Raw genomic sequence first — 24,624 nt, forward strand, 5'->3', positions numbered from 1 at the left:
TAACTAATAAAGAAATTCAAAATACAAGTGGTTCGGTACACTAAGTTTTGGTTTTGTTTTCTACTATATACAATCTTACTTTACATTTCTACGAGATGGCGTTTCTATAGACCAGAAAATAGAAGGGATGAATATCCCTCTTCTTAACTTTCCATCTTCTTCATCTTCCTTACCATTCCCTCCCTCGACTTACTTCCATATAATGTGTACTTTTTCAATTAGTAATGTACGAAACTTACGAAAATTTGGACTCGGTTACATGATTTCATTTGACAGAATAAGACTCTTATCACATCACATTTTTAAATGCCATTCTAACAAAGGCTAATTGAAGATGGAGGAAAGTTTTTGTTTTAGTATTCAAAATTGTGGATATAACAAATCTAAATCACAGAGTAGCCACATGAGCTATCATGATCCTAGTCAAAGCTTGTCCCCTACAGGCCAAAAATGTTGATACACCAAATCTAGTTATTAAAAGTAAAAGGGCCAAAGTGACATAAAATATGGGTGACATTTTCACCAGTTTGAAACCAACCAATAAGTGATTATACTCCATCAGTCACTGTTGAAGATAAATAAAAACAGGACTTCTTTCTTCGAATAGTGACAATGTGAATTTGCTTTATATATATATATATATTTCATTACATAGAAGGTAGGGAAAGGAAAAATGAGAGAGGAGATTAGAACCCTCACAAACAAGATGAAAGTTAAGGTAGCCAACCAACTGAAATTTGTACTAAACCCCTACTTTTTGCTTTTTATATGTAATTGTATTATAAACATAAAATAAATCAATAAAAGCAATTTTGAACTAAAGATGAGACTATTTTTTGTTAAAGCGATGAGACTCCAACACAAACTCTTTGCTTGCAATAGTACAAAGCATATAACCAGTACTTATCGAGTGATAGATATTATCCCACATTCAATGCGGAATAGCTAATACCAAGATTTGGGTATAAGATTTGTATCAGTATTAGCTAATATTCCTAATCAAACATAAGATAAATGTAATTTCAATTTTCTCCCGAGTAAATCAGGCAAATACAATAAGTAAATGAGAGAATAAAATTTAGTTAATCGCTAGGAGTAGTAGTTGACGTACTTGCAAGTTTCTTATTTCCTTTTCTTTTGTTGATAACAAAGAGGGATGCAACACCAGAATTTCCCAGGAGGGCACTCATCCTAGTACTACTCTCACCTAAACACGCTTAACTTTGGAGTTTTGATGGGCTCAGAAGATATTAGAAACAAAAATGCATTGTTATACATTTGTTGGCTGCTTTTCTTAAACCTCTTTGCACTTATGCAAGAGGTATCATACATAACAGCGGTAATGCATGTCATTACAGGCCTGTCACCTCTGTGACTTAAACCTCTGAAAATGCATCGGGGTACTGAATCTTCGATACAGTATTTACAAGCACAAACAACCACATATATTCATTTGGGTGCGAGGGATGCCCTTTTGGCATTGTTCCCTCTTCGTAAAGCTCCTCAATTTAGTTTTCCCTCGGCGTGGAAGAAAAGATACGTGGAACTCGTTTTCATACAAGAGGCAGATATCAGTGGCCAGAGGGGGGAAATCCTGCATTCTGCTGCTATAAACGTAGTACAAGAAGTAGAAACAGCGGGAGCGCCCACAAGTTTGAAGAAACGATCCCTGTTGAAGCTGCCCATGGAGTATCATCAGAATATCATTTAGAATAAGAGTAAAACTTAGAGCAATTGAGTGTCCCAAGTATGTTTCTTAAACATACTTGGACATACAGTCAGACCTCTCTATAACAGTCCTGTATAACATTTCACTCTAACAACCATGTTTTTTGTGGAAGCGATCTTGCATGTTATGTTAGATTACATGTTCTCTATAACACTATTTCGCTGTAGCAGCCAAAAAATATCATAACAAATGACACTGTTATAGATAGGTTTGACTGTATGTAGTGTTGCTCGGACTCTTCAAAAATGTTGCAGCGCCCATGTCGGATTGTCCAAAGATACCCTATTTTGGAGGATCCGACACGCACCCGTCGGCATTTTGAAGAGTCCGAGTAAAATATTGTAGATAATTCCCCATCCTTTCCTGGCTGAAAGAAAGGTAGAGAATGTTGACGACTGATGAATGATCGATTAACATGCTTCAAGAACTCATTAGCTTTTCTATACAAAACAAACAGGCAATGCTTGTCCGAATTTACTTACATGAAGATGATATCAAGTTTGAAACTGAAGGTGTTCGATGCGGGGTCTCAGCAACTGAAGGTGTCCTTGGAGGAGGCTGAGCATGAGAATACACTACAGAGGGCAATGGGCTTGATGACACAGGGATTTTATGAGGGTTAGGAGTAGGAGGATGTGTGTGTTTTTGTGGAGACGGAGCAATGTGAGGTACAGGGACTGGTGCTCGAACAGGTGGCGCAGGCGCAGGCGCAGGCACAGGAGGATGAGTATTTGCCTTCCTTGGGTATCTCCCAAAATGACAAGGAGGTTGGGCCTTGTGACGTTTGTGAGTTGTACGTCCAGGGGCAGGTGCAAGAACTGGTGCAGATGCTGGCACGGGTGCAGATGCTGGTGAAACTTTCCCACTAACTGATCCACCTTTCTCAGCCCTCGGAGCAGGTGAAATTGCAGGAGCAACGTTTGAACCTTGGTGATGGTGGTGGCTATGGTGGTGATGGTGGTGGTGAGGTTGAGGGGATGGAGAAGGTGAAGGACTACCGCCATTACCACCGAGAGAATGTTGTAAAGTAGAAGACAGGCTAACTTGTTTAACCCTCCCAAATACGGTGTTATTCAGGCCGAGGTTTTTAGAATTAGAACCAATGGTCTGAGCCAACTGCTTCAACCTAGAATTGGAAGGAATCCCAACTTGTGGATAAACTTGACACTGAATAATAGTGGGAGGATCCACGGTCGACCCCCTTGCATTAGTCAACTTGATGTATAAGTTCTGCATCGCAAAGAGAAGTGAGAAATATCAATCAACAAGCAAACAGTAAACATGAATGCTTCTAAATAAAAAATAGAAACAATTATACTATGCAAGGGGGGGACCCAATGTTTTCACAAGTATTGTTAATATTACAGTCCATAAATACGAAAATAAATATATGTGTGAGTGCACGAACGTCTGCTAAATAAGGTCTTCCTGCAAAGCAGCAGATAGAAGGTGCAAACACCGGAACCTTTGCACCTCAAAACCAATGTTGTCAAAGGAGCGCTTTAAGCCCTGAAGCAAGGCTCAAAACATGTTGATTGCTTCGCCTTGCTTTATGTGCGCTTCAGTGTCATCATCAAGGCCCTAAGACATATTTTTCCTTGCCAATGAGCCTCTCTTGAAGACATGACACTAGATAATTGATGTTTCACTTTATCGTAATGTTTTTACAATTTCTTTGTCCATATATTTGTTATACATGCTTATTATTATTAGCCTTGGACTAAACATAATTATATTTGTATTTTTGCACCATTGCGCCTTTTTTCATTAAAGCCCACGCTTTATTTGCGCTTTGCGCTTAAAGCCCCAGCTGACCTTAGAGCTTTTTTGCGCTTTTCGCTTTTGATAACACTGCTCAAAACAGAACTGCAAAAAATAGAATTATTGAACCATAATGATGGTTATCACTATCCCAACAGTTTTTATCGATGACCATCTTGTTACAAAATCAGAACTTGCAGAAGAAGGTAAAATCCTAGAACTTCAAAGTTATTACTCAGCTCAGTTTCAATTTGTTTGTCTTAGTTTGACTCAGCACAGAGATTAAGAAAATAAAGAAGACTACGGATGTGTGTAATGTACCAAAATACCCTTTAAATCTTGTGGTCTTAAATATGTCATGTAGGATGTTGGAGGTAAAGAGTTAATATAGAAAGTGGCATTCTTTTAAAGAGACTACAAACGAAAGTATGAAAACAAATTGAAACGGACGGAGTACTTGGTCAACTATACAAGTAAACAAAAAAAGAAGAGTCGTAAGCGTCATGTAGCAAGAACAATAAGCCAAAGAGCATGAGGAAAGGACAAGTATAATGAAAAGAAATCATAATCGCTAGCTTAATTACATCATCATGAATTGCATCACCAGCCAAAATCCAAGGAAAGAAAAGGATATACAAGTCAATGCACTTACCAACAATCATATTCACATACCTCGTATGATGCAAGATGTACCCCTGATTTCAGCTGGCTTGTCAGTTCATCAAATTTATCTTGAATTTCATCAATAGAGAAGTTCAATGTGAAGTTGAATTGGATCTGCACATTTTGCATAAGGAATACACTTTGTTTAGGGATCACTGTAATCCCTCCTCTGAGTTTCAGCACATCGAAAGAAAAAGGATCCCCAAACAAAGATAGCGTCAGGCGCAGAAATGGCTGGTGAATAATTACATTTTCAAGATCGGATCTGACTAAACTCAGAGCAGTTGGAGAGATCCTCGTATTTTTAGTATCAGAATCAACTCCGAAGACAACCTTTGTTATGTTTGATCCAGCTATATTTTCTAATGATATTATTTCCACCTGTAATAAGCATAAATATGTAAGAAAAGGAACAAATAGCAAAAGCAGTTAATCTAAGATAGGAAAGAGAAAACAAAGAAAAAGCCATATTTGAACATACTTTGGTGTTGGAAACACTTATTTCATCAAAAATATCATCCTCAAGTTGCACGGTATATTCCTCAACCAAAGAAGCTGGCTTCTCAAGCATGAAACTGGCTACTATGTCATGACCTAGAAAGCCCCAGATTAAAAAAAATAGTGACATATCAATAGGTGAAAGTATATCCAAATGTGCAAAGGATGTAATTTAATCAGCTATCTTTTAAATGTATTAGCATAAGGTATTAAGAACTCTATGCCCTCAAGTAAATCCATCAATAGCATCTCTTCTACTAGCATAAGTTGCTTGTGACATGGTTGGTAAATTTAATAATCATAGAAAAGAAAGTAGCGAATGAAATAAACAAGAAGTTGATTCAAATCTGCAGAAGAGAACAATTGTGTACTTCTAATTTTACTTTTTATATATGAATAGGAACTAATGTGCTTTCTTTCTTTCATAATTTATAGTAAGATTTGTTTGTTACATATATTGTTATTGGATGGATTGGTAGTTGAGCCACTGAAAGATGAAACGAAGCTAAACACTAATGATCAACTCAAAATTATGTGATGATGTCAATTTGAGACGTTAGGATGCTACTAAATGAACTAAACGGACCACCAGAAGCTCCTCTGCAAACAAGGACAGAAGACACATACACTAACTTAGCTAAGTGTCAGTTATCAAACTCTCCCGACATTGCATGTTTAGGATTGTGGATCTACTGGTCCCAGTACTTTACGAATTTATAATCAATGTCTATCCCACATATGAGAACAGGAAAAACAAAGGTCCAAAGTGTCACATGCTAGTGCATAAAAATGTGAAAAAGGACACCCTTTAATTGCTGAACCATCATGAAAGTCCTGAACTATGGAGCAGTTTCTTGAACATCGTGCATTTGAGAAAGGCATGTTAACATCGGAAAATGTCTTAAGAGCATAAAAGAGAAGGGGAAATTTTCGTGGAGATTCGGAACAGTGACAATGATATACCATCCTACTGGCTACTGCAGTGTCTACAATTACTCCCTTTGTTTCAATTTGTTTGTTTTACGTTCCTTTTTAGTCTGTTTCAAAAAGAATGCCTTAATTTTAAAATCCCACGTGGCATTTTTAAGACCACAAGATTAAAGGGCATTTTGGTACATTATACATATCTTTAGTTTAAGACCACAAGATTCAAAAGTCTTCTTTATTTTCTTAAACTCCGTGTCAAGTCAAACTAAGACAAACAATTTGTAATAGATGGAGTACTTTAGTAAGCCCGACTGTGTTAAGTAACTTTGAAACTCAGCATATCCTTATGACCAGTTTCATCCTTTAGTTTTGATCTTTGAACTGGTAGAGTAGTATGTATACATCAAATTCTTCATAACCTCGATAGCTAGAAAACATACACAATTATTTTATACGGTTATTACTCTACTCCATCTCAGAGACAGAAAAGGGTATATTTTCTTGAGGTGCTAAAATGAGCAAAAGTAACATTCTAAGGCAAAAGAAGGCAATACATCAAACAGAATATTTTTGCTTAATTATTTGATGTTAATTACATATACAAATTACTAAAATAGGAGATTACCTAAAATGTATTCTAACCAGATCTATAAAGAAAAAATGGCAAACATATATCAGCACACTATGCATTCTATGTCTTATGTATCAAATTAACGGCAAAGACTTTTTCCAAGTTTGCCTTAACAACCTCAAACCTCAAATAGTGAATAATTCACTTCATTTTACAAAATTAGAAGAAAGCCATAAATCAAAATCACCAGTTCATTTATGAAAATCAGATTAAACCATCAGATTTACACAAACCTGCCCAAAAAGGGTAATTAGGATCTCAAAAAAAAAAAAAAAAAAAAAAAAAAAAAAAAAACTGGGAACCCATAATTACTTAATTTCCAGAAAACACTATAAATCCTCCTAAATGTAGTGGGGAAAAAAAAAAAAAAAAAAAAAAAAAAAAAAAAAAAAAAAAATTACTTAATTTCCAGAAAATGCATTCTATGTCTTGCATATCAAATTAACGGCAAAGACTGTTTCCAACTTTGCACAAATAACAACCTCAAATAGTGCAAAAATCACTTCAAATTAGAAGAAGAAACCCATTAATAAAAAACACTAGTTCATTCAAGTAAACCAGATTAAACCATAAGATTACACAAACCCTCCTAAAAAGGGTAATTTAGATCTCAAAAAACCTAAATTGGGAACCCTGGGAAAATTTCACTTTATTTTACAAAATTACAAGAAACACAAAATTAGAAGAAACCCATTAATCAAAAACACTAGTTCATTTATCAGATTAAACCATAAGATTACACAAACCCACCCCAAAAAAACGTACTTAAATCTCAAAAAACACAAATGGGGAACCCATAATTACCAACTCTAACACATAAACTACACAAGAAGATAATGAAAAATTCACTTCATTTTACAAAATTATAAGAACCCCATAAATCAAAAATACCACTTCATTTAAGAAAACCAGACTAAACCACAATATTACACAAACCCACCCAAAAAGGGTAATTAGGATCTCAAAAACCCCAAATTAAAAACCCATAATTACCAATTCTAACACAACAAGATCTACTACAACAATGTTAACACTAAAAAACCCCCCCAAAAAAATGTATACCTCTAAATACTGAAAAATGCACTTCACTTAACAAAATTAGAAGAAACGCATAATCAGATTAAACCATAAGATTACACAAACCCACCCAAAAAGGGTAATTAGAATCTCAAAAAAGCCCAAATTAGAAACCCATAATTACCAATTCTAACACAATAAACAACACAACAATGTTAACACTAAAACACCCAAAATCAAGAAGAAGAAAAAAGGGTACCTCTAGATAGTGAAAATTTCACTTAATTTTACAAAATTAGAAAAAACCCATAAATCAAAAACACCTCTTCATTTAAGAAAATCAGATTAAAAGGGTAATTAAGATCTCAAAACAAAACCCAATTCTAACACAAGAAGATCCACTACAACAATGTCTTAACACTAAAAATAAAAGTTGAAAAAAGTGTAATTACCTCTAAATTTAGGGTCTAGATCTAGATCCCCAAGATCTCCATTATGAAAAATAGGCAACAAGAAAACAGCACTCAACAATACAGCTCCACCAAACAACAAAGCTAATACACATCTTAACTTAACCCATTTACTTAATCTCCCACAACTATTATTACTATTCTCTACATTTTGCTCCCTGTTGTTATTTCCACCTACTCTTGATACTGGTAATTGATTCTCTTCTTCTACTTTCCCCATTATTCTTGCAAATAATAATAATGTGGGATTTTGTTAATCTCCATTTTTGGTGTTGTGTTGTGGTGAGAGAAAGAGAAACTCCATTGCTATTTGCTTCTTCTCTTTTTCTTTTTGCTGTGAGTGTGTGTGTTGAGAAAAAAAAGAGAGAGAGAAACTTCCTTTTTGGTAAGACTTAATTCAAAGAGTGGCACTAATATGTACTCCACTTCTTTTACTCCAACATAGTCAATATGGGTAAAGTATTATTCACCCAATATTTGTTCCTAAGCTCCCGTTTAATCATAGATTTTAAAGTTATAACTTTGAAAAGTTGTGATTTGTGGACCTTAAAATTGTGTTTCGATATGTATTTTATATGGAAAAAAATTGAAGTTTTGTGAGTGAAAGTTTCAATCAATTTTTGTAACTTGAAAATTTTTGAAAACATATTTTCAAAATCTGATCCAAAATATATGACCAAACAAATATTTAAAGATAAATCCTGAAAATCTGACCCAAAATCTATGGTAAAAGGCTAGCTATTTAATATAAAAATTAAAGAATATATATATATATATATATATATTTAATTCATGTCTTTTCTTTCAAGCCGATTGTTTATTTATCCCCATAAAGGTAGGGGTAAAGTCTGTATGCATCCTACCTCACCTCATTTGTGGGACTACACTAGATATTTTATTTTTGTTGTATATATACACTTAATTTATGGTTAATTTGAATATAAAAAACTATTTTGTATTCATTGCTTTGGCATAAACATCGAATATGAATTTTATGTTAGAACTACTAAGATTAGATTGAAAAGTAAGTTTCACATAGAAAGTATTATATCAAAGTTTAAATTATTATTCTTTTCGTTTTATTTTATACCGTTATATTTGATGGGTACAAAGTCTAATAAGAAAAATAAAAGCTTTAGGCACATAACATATTGTCATTTTACATTTATTTGGCTGTATAAAAGTATCATTAATTATAAGAAAATTTTTAAAAATTAAAAGTTTCCAAATGTAAATTTATATCATTATTTTAAAATAGAGTAAAAATAAATATAAAAATCATATAAAATGAAAAAGAAATGCGTAATTTAGGAAATTTACGTACGTAGTTTACCTTAGGAACTTATAATAGTGGAGTAAGTTTTGCAATTAATTAAAGGTAACAACTTATTCGTGCCCATGTTTATACTGATCAAATGAATATATACACATGTCTATGCATATACTCTTATTGGAGTATCAATTAAGTTATAGTTAATAAACACAATTTCACTTTAATTCATAGTTTAATCATAATAAATTAGTATAATTTAATATAAATATTAAGTGCAGGTATAATTTTAATTAACTTGCTGGTTTAGCAGAGAGGAAAAGCTTTTGTTGTTTTGCTAGAATGGCGTTTTGTTTTAAGTTGTTGTTTATCGCTTTATTGATTGTTGTTTTGGATTTTGTAATAAAGTCACATATGCAAGCGAAAGGTTTAACTTCTACACGTTTTTTGTCAACTTTGGTCTCTTGTCTTGTCAACATAAATATGGTAGTAATTGTACCCAAAAAATAAATATGGTTAGTAATTTTTTTCACAAAAAAGTACACACATAATTTTCTCAAAAAAAGAAAGAGACAAACCTTAAAAAGTTTTTGAATTAAGTCAATTGATCAATAACAACAACGTACCCAGTGTAATTCTATAAGTGGGATCTGAGGAGGACAGGATGTACGCACACCTTATCCCTATCCTTTGTGTGATAGAGATGCTGTTTGGGATAGACCCTTGGCTCAAAAACAACATAATTGTCGCAAATTCATATGTTGGTCACTTAATTCAAAAACTTCTTTGAACCTAAGTTGGTAAAATATAATAAATTCATATGTTTAGACTACAGTTAATTTAGGATTGAAGCTTGATTCATTTTTTCTTTTTAATGAAAACAATATTGTATTATTATTACAGTGATTAACTCCGATTAAGTTATGATTTACTTAAATAGATCAAACCTTGCGATGATGTAAGGAATATATACTAGTTCATTTTCTACTCTTAAAATGGATTTTCTGAACTCCATTAAACAATATTTTCATTCTAAAAATGGACTAGAAATCTACTTCTTCATCCACTTCCTTCTATGGAATTCTATTTACATAAATAGAAGACAACTTTTGATTATTATATAGTAACTCTTTTATTTATTAGAAATTTGGGGTTCGAGTTTTGGATATGAAAAAAAAAATCGTAATAAAGAGCGCTTTCTCCTTTAATGGATCTTACCCGATGCGAATCCAAAATAATCGGGGCCCCAATTCGAACACCGAGTACCAGATGAGAAACCAAAGACACTCTTTCTGCATAAACCAATTTAGACAAAAGGGAAAATTGAACAAAAAAAAAAAAATAACCTCGTCAGCAGATAAGGTAGTATCAAATTCTAACTTAGGTGGCAAATAAAGTGACACTAGGTAAGGTTGTTTATTTTTACTTTAAAAAAGAACTTTCTTGTTCCCAAATTTATCTAAAAAGTGAATATAATGGTAAGCAATCGCCACTCGTAGTTATTACTTATTTGTTAATCTGGTATATATTTTATTTCAATTTCGAAGAGGACGCTCAACCAAACAAAAACTTCTCATTGATTTGGATAGAAAGCCTAACCTCTTTCTAGGTAAACCAACAAAACAGAAAGCATAGCATATGGGAATAATATATAACTGTGATACTTCCATATATTTACTAAAATTTACTAAAAATTGTTATACCGCTATTTCTTAATAAATACTAGTACTATTGTTCTAACATTACACGCATTAAGTATTTGAGTATGCTTGGCTCGAGATCAAGATTTCTTGCAAGTTACACCTCACATCAGTAACCGAAATACATAAATCATTCCTATCAAGTGACACATTATTTTTAAGTAGCTCTTCCATCGTTTTTACTAGATCAATCTTTGAGTTTCGATTGTCAGTAACAAGATTAGTGATACAAGTAAATTTATTTATTATTTTAATAGTCAGTTACTTGGAATTCTTTTATTATTTAAAGTTACTAACTAAATCCACAAATGAACTCCATTTGCTTTGCTAACAAGAAATGAGAATAATTTTTAGGTTTACATATAATATGATCGTGACAACTACCTTTTTTGGTATACAAAAACGAAAATTTAGAGACATGCAATAAATAATAAAACGGATTGAAGCACAATGAACCAAACGAGCCAATCACGGACACAAAGGTTCCTTCTCAAATATGTTGTGTATTGTGGGGTACACCGCACGCACCCGTGACCAAATTCAATTTTTGCACATGTAATACCCAATATGTTATTTTCAACTTCACTTCATGTCTATGCCTTCCATATTTGTTGTTTTTCTATCCAAAAACAAAAAATGTTAGTTTCTTTGGATTTTTTTTTTTATTTTCTTAATTCATTCATATTTTCTTTTATTAAACCAATGCATCAATCCCAAACAAATTGAGGTCGATTCGGTATGTCCTCAATATATAAATGAAGATATTGCATGATTTGTTTCGAATGGACTGGTCTTTCCCTTCAAATGGGTTGGTCTTTAATTTTTGCCCATTAAAATCAAACTTATGCCTAGCGGGATATAAGATTCTTTAAGGCGTCGACATAACTTTCGGAATATTACGATGCGAAAATATAAATTTATGCCTAGCGAAAAAATTGTTTGCCTTGAGGGACAAAAGTTAAAAGGCCAGCACAAAATAGAAGTAAGGGTGCAAATGAACCTATATAAATTCCAGTGAAAAATATTTCATTAGATTCTGCATTCAGGTTGATTATTATTTGAGACACAATGTAATTCAGTTTTCCATGCGAGATTTCCAATGCCTAGGCAATTTAACAAAACTCAGGTATCTAAAAAGGAAAACAATGTCAAGTAACCTTACCATTTATCATCTCAACTAGCTGTCGCACCTTAGAGCGGTGACCTTGTGATCAATAAAGTGTCACACCAATTGATTTGTTTATGAGCCCGTTTGGATTGGCTTATAAGTTACTTATAAAATTGTTTTGAGTGTTTGTTTTGGCAGGTTTTTCATTTTTGCGCTTAAAATAAGCCTCAAAAAAATAATTGAATCCGTTTTTAACTTTATCAAAAAAAATTATAAGTTCGTTTTTGAGCTTATAAGCTGCTTTTTTTAAACCCATCCAAACAGGCTCATATCTGCTTAAAACTTTGATTGACAAAGTTAGTAACCCAGCACCTATGCGGGCAGGAAGCATTAGACTAGATAAATTAGTCAAGAGGAGCAAAAACTGGCTCATATACCACCGTCATTAGAAATTTAACAAAAAATAGCTAGCACCTGAACTAGTGGCCCAAGATTGTCATATTGTGGTTGGAAATCAAACTTCACATATTTCAATCAGAACAGGCATGATCCCAACATAAATACACCGACCCAACATGTATAACACTTGGGGTAAAGAAGTGCATGTTACTATAGATAAACATCTATAGAGAGTACATAGATTCATAGTTACAAAGATACTACTAGTACTTAACAATTCAGTTAAAGGATGCAAATTTGAAACCTGGATAACTATTCTATGCTTGCGAAGGAAAACAAGTCAAACTGGCCGTACATTCAAAACACTACACAAGTAAGAGCATGACATTATCAAAAAAATTGCTTCGATCATAGATATGATCACCAACCTCCGCTGCCACCGGACTTTTTACCGCCACCCCAGCCAGAATCCTCGGACTGACCACCGGAATCCTGTCCCCATCCGCCGCCGCCACCACTAGGACTAGCACCCCAACCACCTCCGTCTCCGCTACCACCTCCAGCACCACTTCCACCACCCCCCCAAGTGTCCCTAGCAGGTGAATTTTGGACTTCACCCCAACCTCCTCCTCCACCTTCCTTAGAACTCCACTTTTGAGAGCCATAATCTGAATCTTGCCCATCGTTATCATTATTTCCTCTACCACGTCCCCGACCACGTCCGCGCCCGCGTCCGCGACCACCACCACCGTAGGGCCTGGGCGGCAATCCACTTTGATCATCCTGGCTGCTTCGATTTCGGTAGTCATTTCTACCTGCAAAAACCGAAAGTGCCCATTAACAAGCAGTATGTATCTCTCACCTTTTATCAAACCGTATATTACAGCGCAACAGTAGAATGAGTTCCAACAGAATGAAAACACATTCTAGACACAGTAGGATAAGCACTTTATGTTCTCTCAGCCACGAGAGTTTCTTTAATCTCTTTGAAGGCAAATAAAAGTCCAGAAGGATGCTCTCTCAACCTGCTCAGTTGAGAGACCTACTGTGACATTTTAAGGAAAAGAAGTCCAACAGCACGCCCGCGAAGTAGGACAAGCAGTTAAGACAATTCTCGCCTGCAAGAAAGACCACCACAACCCACCCAGCCAAAACACTTTTTAGGGAGGAGGAGAATAGAAGGGGCCAATCAATGCTGGAAGGAGATACGTAAAATAAGGGCAACTCCTAGCTGCAAATCCAGCCCAATTTTGGCTTGAATAAAGAATTCCCTTTTGATTGGGTTTGATTCATCCTTTCAATTCCGATCGAGTCTATCTCAAAACTCATAATGTTCAAAACTTCTCTTAACCTTTCTATTGAAAAATCAAATGTGGATTTTCAGTCGTAAAATCCAAAATTTTAGGTGTCTAAAAAGGAGTCACCAGTTAGAGGATCCATTAAAGTTGGTATAGCACTTTCAGACAACAAGATTGAAGAGCAATCTTTCATCATGTAACTAAGAGGAGAGAGAGAGAGAGAGAGATTGCAGAGGGACAGCTTTTACCTGGTCCAGAAGACCTATCTCTGTCCCCAGACCTACCACCTCTTCGACCACTATCATTGGATGAACCACCCCAGCCGCCACCAAATCCTGAGGAGCCCCCACTTGCAGGGCTGCGCATAGGCACCATTGCAGCAACTGATCGTATTGATGGTCCAGAGTCATGAGGATCATTAATATGTCTTTGAAAATATGCCACGAGTCGATCAATTTCTTCAAACATCCGCTTACGGAACTTAAATCCTTTCGGGTACAGACCAACATACTCATGGTGTGGGTTGGAACTCCGTATATAAGTCAAAATGAATGTTCCAGGGTGTTCATGAGAAATACCAAAGCTATAAACAATCCTCGTAGGCTGCTCAGATTTCTCAATTTTCAAAAGTTCATCAAGTTCTGCCTTTGTTCCCTTCCTAAACTTGCGGTAATTCAGCATTGTCTTCAAATGAGCTACTAATGGATCAACATACCGATCCATTACCTGAAATAAACACAACAAAAAAACCAATGAGATCCTTAGTGTTTCCAAGAAACAAAAAATAAAATATCCAAAAATGTATTGTACCTCCAGGGGATAAAAAAATTAATTAAAGTGCCCAATAAAAATATGCCAAGGACCACAAAATTTACAATAAACCACAATGAAGTTTCTAGTCCAATCAACCAAAGATAACAAACATATCAGAGAAAGCCATCGCCAACTAAATACCAACAACCAAAATGCTTCGAAGAAATTAATACTTCTTATGTCTAAAAAAAGTAGCAGCAATTCCAACCAGCTCTAACTATATTAAGAAAAAAGGTCAAGCATATCCAGGACCTTTACACTCATCAAATTATTTTTGCACAAGGAATGTAAAGAAAGAGATCTGGAGAAGACGACTGTCAGAGAGAGAGAGAGAGAGAGTAAATCCTATTTCCTCTCTACAATGACATTAATGCAAGCTATTGATACCCATGCTCTAGTTCTACTTTCAGAGAGCTTCAACCATCATCTTAAGGATTTCTATTTATTACTTATTTATTTTTTGCTTTATTCAACTCCTCTCCAGTTGGACGACCTATGAAGATAGCTGATCGCTAATGATTCATATTCACTACGAGGGAACATATATTCCCTATTCCCTGCAATCCTCCCTCCCACAAAACCAAAGGAACAGAGATACCAAAAACTAGATCAGGAACAACTGTCATTAATATAAAACAACTGGATAGATAGCAAAAGTACCTCATCTAAATCCTCAAAAGTATCCTCTCCTATTTTCAGTGTTTTTCCGATACGGAGCAAGCTTGTTATGTCCTTATGTTCCTTTCCACCTTCCACAATATCTTTGTGAGCATAAACTCCATCATACACTTTCAGAGTTAAAGTCAAATACGATGGTCCACGTGAGCTGGGACGTACGATACTTTCACCTGGTTCCTTGTCCGATAGCAACTGCACAAAGTATGAAGAGAGTATCAACGTTAGCTTAGGCATCAAATGGTAGAAGATCTCATAAAAGAAAAGACCCTTATTTCTTGTTATTGCGTGTCACAACATAAGAACTATGAATGAAATTTGCATACACTATCTGTGATATATTCAATAACATACCTCCATTGCTTCATCTGCCGTTATATTTTTGAATCGAGGATGAACTATCATCCTTGGCTTGAAATGCTTCTTTGCAAGCTCCTTTTCTTTGCGAGCTTTTTCCTTTTCACTCTGTAAACTACTGCGATCTTCATGGTAGTATGGATCCAAGTTCTGATTATTCTGATACCTATTATTTCTCATATCATTCTCTTTACAACTCAGGAAAACCTGGTACCTATTTTTTTGGATTGACTTGATTCTGCAAGTTAAGATATCACCTTCACGCATTTTTTCAGTCAAATCATTGACATCTCTCCAATCATCTGAAGAATCTTCCTTGGTAAGAATGCCAGTCAATCCACACTCGAGAGCACAGATAGCTTTCTGTGGTTGAACCCGGCGAATTGTTGCCTGCACGATTCTTCCCTCAGAAAGCGTCTCCTCAGACTCACCAGAAATCATATAGAACTCTTCATCCTGGCTTAGCTCCACATACTGTCTACGCCAATCTTGAAACCCTTGCATCAGCTCCAACTTTATACCATTAAGGGTTTCCCTTTTATTTAAACGATTCTTCTCTTCAGCATATTCATAAGTTTTGACCGACCTCAACAGATGTGGCTTCTCTTTAACATGCTCTATTGCCATTTCAAGCACTTCTTCATCATCATTATCTTCTTCACCCATATCTTTAAGATAAATATCTTTTGCCAACTCCTGTGCAAGACTATAGGATTCTGGGTGAATCCTTGTATCATCCAACAAATCAATATATGTATTGCTATTTGCAGTGTATCCACTGCGCCGTACTCGCAAGAAGCCAACTGCATTGACAAATACCTTTTTACCAAGATGATGTTCAGTTAAGAGATCCTTCCTAGTGAAGATTGTCTGCTGTCTTACCAAGGATCTTTGAAGAGATGCTGCCTTTCGGGGACCTAGCCCCGAAATAAATTGCAGCGGGGCAAACAACCATTCATGACTTATAGCCAAATTAAGATCAACACCCACCTGGTTAGTTACATCCACCATAACCTGTTCAACCATCAGGTACTTCTCGTCTGGTGTGAGAAAGCTCTCTAAATTATTCAGCTTCCAAGATAAAATTTCCTTCCCTGGTCCACATAATGTCGCTACCATTGCTAAAGGATTTTGAAGATAACGTCCCAAGGCCACAGCCCGCCTCACAATACCTAAAACACTGGAGTGGATAAGTACAACAAAATCCTAACAGTTGTATATCAGCTCACAGGAGAGTGGTTACCTGACTGTGTAGGAAGCTGGTCAGCAGAAATGCGGGAATTTTCATAAAGATGCGGAAGGGATTCATCTCCATATATTATGTTCAGATTATCCATCTCATGGCCAACATCTCTTGGATTATCCTCCACCATCTTGAAAATAATCTGAATCACATAAACAATCAAGAGATACTTTAGCCACCACAATAAAGAAGTTATGCAGATAAAAAGATTGTTTATAATATGGCTGAAACAGGCACTACATATCCCACCAGAATACTGCTAGTTTATCCCTAATCACATTCGCTACCAATCAAATAAAATTCATGGCTTCATACCTCGTAAATATCCTCCTTAAGCCGTGTACAAGACAGATTTACAGCTCCTAGCACCACAACATGTGGTTGGTGGTCCATCATGAATTTTAACAGTCTCTGCTGGTCATTCTTCTTCCGCTGCTCATCATTAACATTCTGGCCACGAAGGCTGAGAGATCCAGCATACAGGATATCCAAAACCTCCCCCGACGAATCCAACATCACAAAAGTGGTTGCTGGCTTTCCATGACCCCAACAGCAAGCCATAACCCTGGGTGCAGGCTCTTCATCGGCGCCAAGATCATTTTCTCTGCGTTGATATGGTGCCACTGACACTTTATTCCACAAAACATTTCCATATTCCATAAGCAGCCAGTTCTTTGCTTTACTTGTTAGTAAGGATCTTGCCTCCTTTTCCATCGAAGGCAGAAGAAAATTGAAAAATGCATCCTCGAGTATTAACTTTCTCTGTTCGTTCCATAACTGAGCAGATTTACTCACACCGTCGCTGAGATAATGATCTCTTGACTCAGTCATCAGCTGGTTAAGATGAACTTCGGGCAGCTTGATAGTAATTTGGAGGAGTTTCTCCTCTTCAGCCTTCTGTATGAGAAGCCACTGTGCATCCTCAAATGCGGAGAGAGGTTTATCCCGTAACCACTTGACTCCAGCAAATTGATGGAAGGAATCAATCACCGCATTCCCATCAGGAGTAGGGCTCGTTGATACTACGGCATTGGCCATATAGGTACTACGCACATGTTTCCGGACACTTGGTTCACAGCTTATCTCTACTGCTGCCTAAAATTGATTACTGAGGATTAGCTATTACAGTCACTCATGGCAACGAAATCATCACAAAGTAAGTTTTACATAAACGTCTTCATACCATGTGTCTAGCACCTTTAAGCACAGCTTGCGGTGTTTCAAACATTGCACAGGTGAAGTTCGATGCCATCTCTTCTGGTGGTTCCTTTGCATCCTCCAGCTCATCCACCTGCAAGAAAGTTCACGCCTTCACTGTGATTTCCTAGTTCCAACTAGTAAGATGTTACCTAAGACTCCCTCAGCAAATAAGACTATAAGAGATGAACTTCACGGAATTAAACCCAACTCCAGCAGCAATAACGGGGAAACGAAGGGAGAAAAATAGCTATTTGGAGAATATTTGAGTGCTGAAAATATAGCTCTCAGCATTGTGCGATTTAAAGGTCTTAACTAGATTGAACATTCACAAGTTAGCAAGTCATCCTCTCACAAACGGGATGCACCACTCTGTAGGAGACAATGCATATTTAAATAAGCCGAGGCCATCATTTTGTACTGTCTACTTAGTTGAACGCATCTCATTAGTCCAGAAGTAATGATGTTCTAAAAATGAGTTCAAATGTGTAGGTCTAATCGGTAATATGGGACCCCTCCAGTGATTCCTTGATCAAGACAATAGTCACCAAGAAAGCAATTTTACTTTCTTCAACATTCAAAATTCGGCAGATTCAGAACTTATAAGAGAATACTTACGATCTTTTCTAAAGTCATGTGAAAACCGAGTTGCTCGGCGCTGTAGCCCAACTTGCTTGCCACTTCCCATAAGCCGGCTTTGCTGCAAACACTGTATTGTGATTTCCTCTTTGGCCTCTTATATTGTCCTTCATCCACACCAACCTCTCCAGGTGGGAAGTGCAAGTTAAATTTTGAGTCAACATCGTCAACCTCTCTTTCAGACTCAGCCGCCTGGAGTGATTTTGTAATTGATTCAAAGAGCTGATGATTCATCTTCAGACGTGTTTCGTCATACACCCTACGGGACTCTTCTTGAAACCGCTTCTTATAGTACAACTCAAGCGCAGACTTCCGCTTCTGAAGGAGGAGCCACTTTCTGTCTAAATCTTGGATTGCCCAAAGCACCTGCAGCATAATATGGTTCAATATGCATTTCATATTCCCAAGGTTCTCGACATGAAACAATCCATAATACTTTGAGAACAAGTCTCACCTTATGCCATTTTACTGCAGGTTTTTTGTCAGAATTATCTGGGCCATCATCACTGGTTTCATCCTCTTCTGGATCCTTTAATAAGCTCATGCATTCCTCCTTCCGGTACATGGCAATGAATGGGACCTAATAACAAAGCAAAAATTTGTAGAGTTTCAAATGTCATGCATAGATAAGATCAAATCCTAGTTAAGGTTTAGAACACACATCAAACTTCTGCACATGCATCAAATCCAGAAATCTCAAAATGTCATCTTTATCTATGGGCAGCTCATTCACTTCTTCAGTTGTCCCACTATCTTTCTTCTTAAAAAGAGGCACAACGCCAGTAGCAAGCTGACTGTAGATCCAGTTACTCTCTTCCACACTAATGGCTTCAGGTGGCACAGGACCAGTGCTTTCCTCGGATATCTACAAAGAATTAACAAGAGATTCTACTATTAAGAAAGTAGCATAGTAAACAAGAAAAACAGCAAAACCTACCCAGACAAGAAAACTAAGATGTAAAAAGCAATCACAAGAAAAAATGTCAGTGTTGCACCTGCATTCTTTCGGGGACATCTATCTTTCGAATGTGCTCATCCTTCTCAGTCATATACTTCTCAGCTAGAATAGTAGGATCAAATTCATCTTCAAGTCTCCTTTCACCCCATTCACCGGATTCATCAAGCATGCCTGATTTTGCTCGATCTTGTTTTCGACGCATCAAAAGATCGTCAACATCACCAAATATGTCATGGGCTTCCTGGAGAGCAGAGGACGAAACTCCTGGTGCCTGCCTGGACTTCTTTTTGTTCACCTTCTTCCTTCTGCATCACAAATTAAGAGGTAAGCAACTAACAGGGGGCCAAAAAAACAATGTGAGCCAAATCAGAAAGCTATATAAAACATCAAGATGAATCCTACACCCGCATATATCTCAAATGCTATACCTAATAGGAGCACCATGTTCATCAACTTCTTCTTCATCAACAATAAAGTCAGCCATTTCATCTTCCTCACCAATGTCAGCATCCTCTTCTTCCTCCAACCGTTCTTCCTCCTCGGCAATATCCTCGAGTTGTGGCCCTGGAATTATCCCGGGGAGTTCAGTTAACAACATGAGAAAGACCCCAACAAAAAAGACAATTAAAACGATGTTTACCTTCATCATCACCAAATAAGCTATGCTCGAGCTTCTGCTCAGCTGTACGCCCTCGCCTCCCAGTTTCATCAAACTCCTCCTCCTCATAAAAACCAGAATGCTCATCCTCCATACCCCTCTGAGCTTTTTTTAGCCGCTTGAACTTTTTGCTCTCCTAATCAGCCAGGGTGAAAATCAGAAAGTATAAACACCGATTGACAAAATCAAACCCCTACATACAAAGTGCATATATAGGTGTTTGCTAGCGTCTTTATATTCAGTAAGTAAAAATCGCAACTCACAAGTTTTGGACGAGGCACCGCAATATTGCTTTCCTGGAGAAGTTCATAATCATCTTCGTCAAGCACGTAATTCCTCTCCGACTCCCTAAACCAGCAATAAATAAGGCAACCACACACAAGAAAAATATGCAATATTAGAAAAGATAAACTCACCTTTTCTTCCTTTTCTTCTTTTTTTGCCTCTCATCATCACTGTCAGCTCTATCTTCTTCATCTTCATTGTCTTCTTCTTCTTCTACATCATCTACTATAAACCCATCTTTCTCATATTCATCCTGACCTTCTGCCCAAATAAAAGCAGCAGTATACCCAATTACAACAAATACATATGAGCATGGAAACCTTTAGAAAAAACAATTAGCAGAGCTTTCAAAGCAAGAGAATACAACCAAACTTATATCATCTTTATTCCTTAAAATCAACCACTTAACATAGGAATTTCTGCCAGAACCATGCATTATTAGTGCATCTTAAAAAAGGCAAAAACCATCGATCTCCAGGATAAAACCCATCTTTCTCATATTCTTCCTGACCTTCTGCCCAAATAAAAACACCAGAATCCCCACTTAATACAAATACATATAACCATATATATGAAAATTCAACTACATAACATACCCAGTGTAACCCCACATGTAGGGTCTGGGGAGGATAGAGTGTATGCAGACCTTACCCTTACCTCATAGAGATAGAGAGGCTGTTTCCGACAGACCCTTGCCTCAAGTAAAGCATCTCAAAGCAATTTGAAAAAAGGAATACAGAAATGAAAGCAGTAACAACAACGAAATAATTAGATATAGAAAGCAGTACATAGCATACAGAATCAACAACAAAATAGTGCGATAACCTAAGCACAAGAAACACTAGTATTAACATAAATCAAAGAACAAGAAACTACAAGAATAGTGCTAATACTACTGTACAGCATACCCAATTACAACAAACCATATATATATATATATATATATTAAAAATTCAACAACAACAACATAATAACCAGTGTAATACCACATGTGGAGTCTGGGGAGGGTAGAGTGTACGTAGACCTTACCCTTATCTCCTAGATCTAGACAGGTTGTTTCCAAAAGACCCTCGGCTCAAACACATAATCAAACAGTTTCAAAATATAAAATAAGAAGTAAAGCAGACATAACAAACAATAGAGAAACCATTACATAGCACTCACAAAAACGGAATCATATATATATATATATATATATATATATATATATATATATATATATATATATATGAAGGGGAGCCTTGGCGTAACTGGTAAAGTTGCCGCCATGTGACCAGGAGGTCACGGGTTCGAGCCGTGAAAACGCCTCTCGCGAAAATGCAAGGTAAGGCTGCGTACAATAGACCCTTGTGGTCCGACCCTTCCCCGGACCCCGCGCATAGCAAGAGCTTAGTGCACCGGGCTGCCCCTTTTTTTTTTTTTTTTATATGAAAATTCAACAACAACAACATACCCAATGTAATCCCACATGTGGGGTGCTTCCAACAGACCCTCGTCTCAAGTAACACATAATAAAGCAGTTTCAAAATATAAAATACACAAGTAAAGCAGACATAACAAACAATAGATAAATCATTACATAGCATTCACAAAAATGTAACCATATATATATATATGAAAATTCAACCATATTAAATTATTAGGGCAAAATATACCCTCTTCTTCTTCGTCTTCATCCTCGTCTTCACGTTCATCCACTGCATCACCATCAACTGGCTCTTCATCCCCATCCCTTTCCTCTTCCTCAATTCCAACTTCATCTGCACACAACCAAAAAAAAAAATATAAATACAATTATTTACAAAAAAAACATGCATTTAACTACTAACATTTTCAGCTAATATAAGCTCCCAATTGGCCCTATATTTTGTAAGTTTTTTTGCCAAAAAAAAAAAAAAGTTGAAAACATTGTTTGTCCATGGAATTTGATCAGTTTTTGAAAAAAAATTCAAGAAAAATTTTCAAGTTCCAAATCTTCAAATTTTTGGACCAGTTTTCAAAACTTCAAGTTTTTTTTCCAAGTAAATGCATCCAAACACAACTTTAAGTTCCAAAAACTATTTTTCAACAGCTCGTTTTTTCAAGTTTCACAAAATCTATGATCAAACGGGTCAGAAGCAGATTTCATTTCCTCAAAAAACTTCAATTTGTTTTCCAAGTAAAATGCATGTCGAAACACAACTTTAAGTTTCATAAACCCTTTTTTTTTTTTTTCAAGTTTCTCAAAATCTATGACCAAACAGCTAAGAAGCAGATTTCTACAAAAAAATTCGGAAAAATTAAGATTAAAGAAAACAACCTTCGTCATCAGAGATCACGTTTTTTCCAGCCATTTTTTTTTGTTTGTTAGAATGATAAGACGATAACTTTTAGGGCAAAATGAAAACAAAACCCTAGGTTAATTTCACACACAGTATCGCACACAGAACTACGTGCAAAATTGAAACCCCAAACAAACCCTAGGTTTTTCGATTTCGCTCTTACTGATACTGAAGAGAGCTAAAAAAAAGAGAGGTGAAATTATAGATGAATATATGTGTGTGTGGGTGTATATATATATATATGGGGTGGGGTGAGAGTACGGTTGTTGTAGCAGTGGGCGTAGTGGCAAATGGGCGATGCAAGGGGGAAATATTTGAGAGTGTAATTTATTTACATTTTTTTTTTTTAAGCTAATTGGGAATTGAGAATGAGTTGATAATAATGTTCTAAATTGTTTATTTAAAATCAAATTTAAAATATAGTTGATGGGTAATTAACGGTCTTAAGGTAGCGAAATTTTTTATCGGGTAAGTTTTAATCCGCGTGAAAAGGTGCCGCGAAATGAATTTTGTTGGACTTTAATGCTAATATTGAGCACTGGATGGGAAACAAATTTTGGGAATGAATTAATAATGCTCTAAATTGTTTATTTGAAATCGAATTTAAAATGTAGTTGATAAGTTACCAACACTAGTTTCGAACAAATCGAATTTAATGGCGCGAGTACCCGATACTAGATGGGAAACCAATATAGGGTACTTGAGGCATTAAATTTGGATTCGCGCCGAAATGTATTTATAAGTCTTTTTTCGGAGGTGATATTTATAACGGTCCTAAAGTAGCAAAATTCTTTATCGGGTAAGTTTCGACACGAACGAAAGGTGTGGCGCGAATCTGAATTTAGTCGAACTCTAATGTTGATACTGAACATTGGATGGGAAACAAAAAATGGGAATGAATTAATAATGCTCTAAATGCTTATTTAAAATTAGTAGATGAATAACTATAACGGCCATAAAGCATCGGAATTCCTTGGCGGATAAGTTCTGACCCACGAGAATTGAATTTAGTCCGACTTTAACGTTGATACTGAATACCGGATGGGAAAAGAAAAAAAAAACACTTAATATTCATATAGTGTTCTTTCGTTAGAATACTACTAAGAGCCTGCTTTGATGGGCTTAAAAAAAGTATCTTATAAGCTGTTAAAAAAAATAAGTTGGGGTAGGCTAACTTATTTTTTTTTTAACTTATAAGTCGTTTTCACTTTATAATTTCGCTTTATTTTTAAGCTAAGCCAAACGGGCCAACTTATTTTTTTGGAGCTTATTTTAAGCACAAAATGACTAATAAGTTGGTCAGTCAAACACTCAAAAAAACTGAAAACAGCTTATAGCTTATAAGCTGTTTTCAGCAACTTATAAGCTAACCCAAACAGGCTCTAATAGTTTTAGAGTGTGTTGGGTCAAATTATTAGAAATTGCCTATTTGAACATAATTTTTCAAATACTCACTTTGGAAGAAAGTAATATGTGGTTGATAAACAATATTTGTTTGATGAATATTTTCAAAAAAATACTTTTGAGTGTCAATTACGGGGAGAAAAAAGGCGAAAACATGTCTCTATCTTCACAAGTTAGGAATATGGTTTGCGTACACTCCACCTTACCCAACCCACTTATAAATGGGCAATTAGCAGGAATGCCCTTATTACGGGGTGGTCTTTAAGTTTTGCCCTTCAAAATGGTCTTCTTTAAAGTTTGCCCTTCGCTAAGGACCGCTTGGTCACGGGTTCAAACCCCCACTTAGGCGAAAATTTAAAAAAAAATTCGCAAGGCATAAGTTCAGAAAAAAGGCAGAGTTACAACTCTGCCTTAAGACAGACCCCTAAGGCAGAATTTGCAGAATTGCAAGTTCTGTCTTAAGGCAGAAATTCTGCATTTTTTTTTTTTTTACAACTTCTGCCTTGCAAAAAAAAAATTAAATTTTCACTGAGCGGGGGTTCGAACCCGTGACCAAGGGGTCCCTAGCGAAGGGCAAACCTTAAAGACCACCAATTTGAAGGG

General features: G+C 36.0%; 2 protein-coding genes across 3 annotated transcripts; both read right to left on the bottom strand.

Moving 5' to 3' along the window:
- Positions 1–1,248: 1,248 nt before the first annotated feature.
- LOC132049321 (leucine-rich repeat extensin-like protein 2) lies at positions 1,249–8,093 on the bottom strand. Its single transcript, XM_059440071.1, has 5 exons — positions 7,679–8,093; positions 4,635–4,747; positions 4,163–4,534; positions 2,212–2,959; positions 1,249–1,678 (listed from the first exon to the last, which is right to left on the bottom strand). Exons 1-5 carry the CDS (start codon positions 7,914–7,916, stop codon positions 1,608–1,610), a joined length of 1,542 nt encoding a protein of 513 aa, XP_059296054.1. The 5' UTR covers positions 7,917–8,093; the 3' UTR covers positions 1,249–1,607.
- Positions 8,094–12,360: 4,267 nt separating this feature from the next.
- LOC132049323 (transcription elongation factor SPT6 homolog) lies at positions 12,361–22,842 on the bottom strand. 2 transcript variants are annotated; one of them, XM_059440073.1, is made up of 17 exons: positions 22,596–22,842; positions 21,952–22,056; positions 20,428–20,554; positions 20,275–20,359; positions 19,994–20,147; positions 19,782–19,917; positions 19,391–19,658; positions 19,057–19,260; positions 18,850–18,975; positions 18,375–18,761; positions 17,743–17,850; positions 16,875–17,654; positions 16,560–16,701; positions 15,314–16,488; positions 14,945–15,154; positions 13,720–14,197; positions 12,361–12,988 (listed from the first exon to the last, which is right to left on the bottom strand). In XM_059440073.1, exons 1-17 carry the CDS (start codon positions 22,627–22,629, stop codon positions 12,594–12,596), a joined length of 4,914 nt encoding a protein of 1,637 aa, XP_059296056.1. In that variant the 5' UTR covers positions 22,630–22,842; the 3' UTR covers positions 12,361–12,593. The 2 variants fall into 2 exon arrangements, with proteins under 2 accessions (XP_059296056.1, XP_059296055.1); XM_059440072.1 differs by having other exon boundaries at positions 20,428–20,557.
- Positions 22,843–24,624: the final 1,782 nt, after the last annotated feature.

The sequence above is a fragment of the Lycium ferocissimum genome, chromosome 3 (genome assembly GCF_029784015.1).
Source record: "Lycium ferocissimum isolate CSIRO_LF1 chromosome 3, AGI_CSIRO_Lferr_CH_V1, whole genome shotgun sequence".
Taxonomy (NCBI): domain Eukaryota; kingdom Viridiplantae; phylum Streptophyta; class Magnoliopsida; order Solanales; family Solanaceae; genus Lycium; species Lycium ferocissimum.